At 50.1% G+C, this 5,411-nt stretch overlaps 1 protein-coding gene across 1 annotated transcript; it reads right to left on the reverse strand.

Moving 5' to 3' along the window:
* Positions 1-2,376: 2,376 nt before the first annotated feature.
* LOC123185381 (triacylglycerol lipase 2-like) lies at positions 2,377-4,440 on the reverse strand. Its single transcript, XM_044597266.1, has 9 exons — positions 4,285-4,440; positions 4,073-4,192; positions 3,834-3,974; positions 3,604-3,717; positions 3,358-3,504; positions 3,231-3,271; positions 3,051-3,130; positions 2,869-2,964; positions 2,377-2,702 (listed from the first exon to the last, which is right to left on the reverse strand). Exons 1-9 carry the CDS (start codon positions 4,438-4,440, stop codon positions 2,377-2,379), a joined length of 1,221 nt encoding a protein of 406 aa, XP_044453201.1.
* Positions 4,441-5,411: the final 971 nt, after the last annotated feature.

Below are 5,411 nucleotides of genomic sequence, written 5' to 3' on the forward strand. Positions count from 1 at the left end.
CACCCCTCATGCACATCTCAGCCCACACTACCTCCTCTACCAAGTGGATTCGACACTCCCACCGTCCCACGCCTCAGCATGGTCTCCCCGGCATCGTCTATGCACTGCCCCGAGCGGCGAGCGCCACATCCTGGCTTTGGTCCCATGTTGCCCTGGCTGTAGTCGTCGACCTTGGCGGCGCACGGTCGCCATGGCCGTGACCTCTTGCGGTATGTGCGCAAGAAGAAGAACCGCATCACGTAGATGGATGAGGCGGCCGCCTCGGCCAGAGGCTTAACCAGGAGCAGAAGGAGGTTATGCGCTCCAAGCCCAGCTTCACCGCCATCATCGGCGAGCTCAAGCGCCTCCATGCGCGCCGCTCTTCCTGCTTCCGCAGTGAGCGTGTCCTACCGCGAGTCCGCGACGCGCTCCAGGCCTGTGGCCAGCATGCCCGCTTATGGCTCGCCCGCGCCGATGAGCCGATCTACCCTGGCCCCTCTTTTACTTGTGAATGTTACTGATATAGTAGATATGTTATCTTGTTTGATTGGAAATGATTATTGACTGACACATGTGGCTTTTGGCTGTAGATGGTGCGATGAGGGCTAAACTGGACAGGATAATGGCATCAGACTACTACACAACAACTGCAATTGGTGGGAGCTATGGAGCTGAAGGTGTGCAGGCACAGGAGAGTATTACTATCTTACCAGAGGCACATTCAGTAGAGGAGAACCTGGCTGCTGAAGGCCACAAGGTGCACAAGGTGAAGTGGCAAATTACACTCATGTTGACAAGGTGCACAATGCTGCTTTGGTTTTACAACTTTCATTGCTTCTAACTTCCAAATCAAACTGTTGTTACACACATGTTTCCTGTATAGATGCACCCTAAAAATTCCTACATTTACTTTCTTGCAGAATTGCATTTTTCTGGTTGTAAAAATAGGGTGAGCAGCAGCTTTCTTGTCAACATGATGGCCTCCTGAAAACAATTGAGATCCGTCCATCACTTATTTGTGAACTACTTTTCAGTGTCTTCTATCGATGATAAGTGAGCTACTTTTTCCTTAGAGATCGCCTTCCCATTGGCACTAACTTGTATGGCACAGATTCCCTTCCTAATACACTCGTAATGCATAAATAGTCCTCCTAATCATTTTGAGTTCGTTTTTGTCAAGATTCAGATCAAATTTCCCACATCAGAGACTCGTATTTTGTTAATCAGGTGCTGAAGGTAAGATCGGGAGTAAGCATGCAGAGTTGATTTTTTACTTCCAATTTGAACAATTGCAGAAAAAATCAATCCTCTCCACTTGAAGGTAGATTGATGCACACAGATTTGTTCATACCTTGCAAGTACCGTTGTATGAAAACAATATGCATGATCATGGACCAATGCAGTGAGTGCTCAACCCATCTGTACATATGCTGCACTATGCCCCCGTGTCGCTGCCATCCTTATCTTGCCTCTCCTAGATCTGACTCCCCACAGTGTCGTCTTGCTGTCCCTTCCCGGGTTACCTCGATCTTGCAGGAGAGGAGGATGGGAGGGCGGTGGCTAGAGTCACCAGTGGCTGGAGATAACGCTGGAGAAGGGGATGCAATGGAACTGTGGAGGGCGGGTCGACGACGAATCCCGCACTGCGCGACGCACGGGGCGAGTAGCGAAGGAGGTTTGGGGTGTCGCCCGAGAAGATTGGAGGCTGATGGGGAGGTGGCGGATGGTCGGAGAAAAAGATCGGCCGCGCTGCCGTGCATGGCGGCGGCGGCGGCGGCGCAGCAGTACTCGTACGCGAGGACGAGAGCCCGTGCTTGTGCCTGCGTGTTTTTCTTTGTTTAGCACTCAAAGTAGCACCACGTGTAAAATAATAATGAATGCAGGGACCTTTTTGTAAGAACGAAACGTTTTTTCAATTGACCAGTTAAAATAGGACGGCGGGTTGATTTATCGGAAACATAGGGGCTTTTATGCAAAATCGCGCGACGACGGACGACCAAAAGCAATAGTTGGTTTATTAGTAGGTAAAGATAAAGATTTAGCCTGCCACGTAGAGTTCGATAGAAGCTTATGCTGATTGCGATCTTCTCTTGATGAAAAGCAAAGTATGCCTCACTTAGAGAACAATTTCAAAGGCCACCACATTTTGTATCCAGATGTAACTCTTCTCAAGTTGCAGAGTCCAGTATTCAGTTTACGCTTCACGTATCATTTTCTAAGGGAGCCGGCTATGGTGATGGTGCCACTGCGACATCATGGAAAATAATTTCTGTCGTTTCTATATACATAAAAATAAGTATTTAGGTATTTGCTAGTATCAAATGATTTACAAGTATGACCACTCCTATCCTAAATGAATGAATCACACATAAAGTGCAATCACGTCGTGGGTCCACGTCATTTGTCCTGGAGCCTGAAGAAGGCCATGAGAGGCCCGTAGACTCTTTCCTTGGCGTTCCCAGCCAGGACGAAGTCGGCGTGCGCGTAGTCCGCGAGGTACTGAACAGTGAGCGTGTCGCTGTCGTGCGACTTGAGCGCCTGCTCGAGGCGGCGCACGTCCTGCACGTCCGAGAGGCTGTCCTTGCCGCCGCTGCTGAGGAAGAGAGGGAAGTCGTCGGGGATGGCCGACACGTTGTACACGGGCGGCGTCGCCTGCCCGTAGTACTTGATGTTGTCGCTCGCGTCGCCATAGTCGTACTTGGCGATTATACCTCTTCTGATCAGTGTTGGGTCAAATTATATGGGCCACGTTAACACCAGAAATCTTGTTTCATCTCTTTCTTTCTTTCTTTCCTTCTTTTTCGACGGAAAAAAAAGGTGTATCGACTGTGGCTGGGCGCACTCACTTTTTTATTTTTTTGAAACTGAAAAGAGATAGAGCTTACTCACTTTGAGCCAAATGGACCATGTTCTTGGTTGAAGAAGCCTGTGGCTCATGAGCGAGGAAGGTCTGGACAGAGGAGTTGTCGAGGCAGCAATTATCGCCTGTTGGTCGACCAATAGTTGCTTTCAGTACGCCGACCAGTTACTCAGTTAGTGATAATAACAAACGGAGAGATAGAAGCAGATACCTGTAAACGATGACATGAGATCGTAGCAGTTCACCCCTGGTAGCTTGCATATGTCAGTGAGCAGACCGTGAACAGCAGTCCTGTATAGAGATCTCTCATTAGTTCCCAGCCATCGTCAGTTGAGTTACAAAACAGACGAAATTTCAGAAGAAGAGAATGAATGGGGAATGCTTAAATTACCCTGTTGGATCGAACTCATCGATTCCCAGCCAGTAAAGAGCCTGCCATCACAAACATGAGTGTTATTTTTGATTCATGTCGTGTGAGTGTGATGTGATACTCTCGGAATCAGATCAAACATAATTACCTCGGCGAGGAAGACGTCGGCCGCCGCCAGCGCCAAGGGCGACGACACCTTGTTGAGGAAGGCGATGGGGCTGAGCAGGCCAGCCGAGCGCAGCATCGACACGTGCTGTTGCTGGTCGCTCAGGGCAGCCAGCGCGATCAACGTCCCCTGCATTCACACACGATGCCACAGGTTTCTTAATCTACTCGGGATGCCCTGAGAGAGATCCTGGTGAGTACTCCTATTTTGTTTTGTTTTGTGACTTACCAGCGAGTGGCCCACATAATGCACCTTCTGCTGGCTTGAATGGTCGTACGCGTACTGCAGCATCGCCGAGAGATCGTTGCTGGCTAGCTCGTCCCATGACCAGTTCCAGTAGGCCTGTGGGGGTTCTCATCCAGCATTAGTATTACATATTACAGTACTATAGTACAACAAAGAAGAGAGTGCACATCACATCATCTTCTAATGAGAGGATGTACGTGCACGGAACGCACCGGATCACTGGAAGAAAGCGATGTGTGGCCGAGGCTGTAGACAGTGCCGCGCGTGTTGGCGATCCAGACGTCGTATCCGTTGTCCGCTAGGATGTAACCCAGGGACTCGTTGGGCGAGTTCATCAGCCATGTCATCCCGTCCTGCCATTTCAACAAAACAAATGTCATCACTTGCACTTGCTATCGCAAGCATAATTAACATCCAACAGTTGCTTTTTCGTAGTACTCTATATGTATACCATCATGAGGCCGTGCTGCAGCAGGACCGGCACTTTCCCACCGCCGCCCGTCGCCGACTCGCCGCTGCGGTCGCTCGTGATTCGCTGCAGGCTTAGGATGTATCCGTCTTGGGTCGTCACCTACATGTACGCAATCGCCAAATTAATCTTCCGTCAGTTAATCAAACATGATGAGATGAACACACGCGCCTGGTTACTGGAGTAATTAGTACCGTGTGTTCCTCGCATCCGTAGCCGAAGGGCTCCACCCTGGACCGGCACGTGCCGTTCGCCGCCGCCAGCGATTCCTCCGGAGCCGATCGTGCTGCCGAGGCCCCAACGCACATCACGACCAACAGGCTAAGGATGCAGCTGCTGCCTCTCCACATTGTTAATCTGGCCATACGTACGCACAAGTTTTTTCTTCTACCGATCGGCCTAGTCGACGTGAAATCTACATTCTTCTCTCCCCGATCCATCTTCTTTTATACCAGTTGGAACGGTCGGGTCATTTTCGACGCAGATTAATTAACCAGAGGGCTGCAAGCAGTATTGTATTGAGCTATCAAGTAGACATCACCTTGCTAATTCACGGCGTTGTGGCGCACTTAAACATAGTTTACACATCAACCCTTGTTGCACGCAGGCTCCTTAAGCACGCCGAATATTTCTTCTTGTAATAAAAGGCAAGCGTGCATTTTACATCACTTCCCGCCGATTCTCGATCAAACTTTTTTCTCTACTACCTAAAAGAAACGCAAGGTTCCATCTCCCCTCTTACGTCGCCCGCCCTTCGTCCATCCTCCTCGTGCGACCCCTTCATACGCTTTCATTTTTGGTAATCAAATCAATCTTTGGTAATCAGATCACTCTTTTCTTAGGCAATGCAATAAATTCCCGGGTGGCGATCGATTTGTTCTTTGGTAAGCATGGTAATACAATAAATTCATGAGGAGGCATAAATCACGGGAAATCACGGTAGGTAATCAAGCAAGGACCCCGCACGCTGCCTTCCTCTTGTGGTCTATCCATGCCTCCCATTCGTGGAGCCCTTCCCACCTTCTATTCCTCCTCTCCCGTGGAGCGTCTCCACCCCGTTTCCTGTCTCCCCGGACCGGCACCGCACCCCATCCAATCCCCTCTCCTATCTCTCCTAGAAATCATGATGGGGTGGTTGTCAGGGGCCCGATCTGAAGAACCGCAGGGCTACGCCGTCCTACGACGATGGTCAGAGATTCCGGCGGAGGCGCGCAAGGGCATGCTAGCCGTCACCAGAAAGGGGAAGCGGAAGTTGACCGGAAACTTCAACGGTAGTGCAACTTTTATCACCCAATGGCCTCATCTACGTGGTCACTAACTC

The sequence above is a fragment of the Triticum aestivum genome, chromosome 2A (genome assembly GCF_018294505.1).
Source record: "Triticum aestivum cultivar Chinese Spring chromosome 2A, IWGSC CS RefSeq v2.1, whole genome shotgun sequence".
Taxonomy (NCBI): Eukaryota; Viridiplantae; Streptophyta; class Magnoliopsida; order Poales; family Poaceae; genus Triticum; species Triticum aestivum.

Excerpts from the sequence above, each read along its gene's own strand:
- LOC123185381 (XM_044597266.1), bottom strand. The coding sequence starts at position 4,440 with ATGTGGAGAGGCAGCAGCTGCATCCTTAGCCTGTTGGTCGTGATGTGC. Across the intron at positions 3,505-3,603 it reads ATTATGTGGGCCACTCGCTG|GGGACGTTGATCGCGCTGGC; the intron begins GTAAGTCACAAA and ends GTGTGAATGCAG. Across the intron at positions 3,131-3,230 it reads GATGAGTTCGATCCAACAGG|GACTGCTGTTCACGGTCTGC; the intron begins GTAATTTAAGCA and ends ATCTCTATACAG.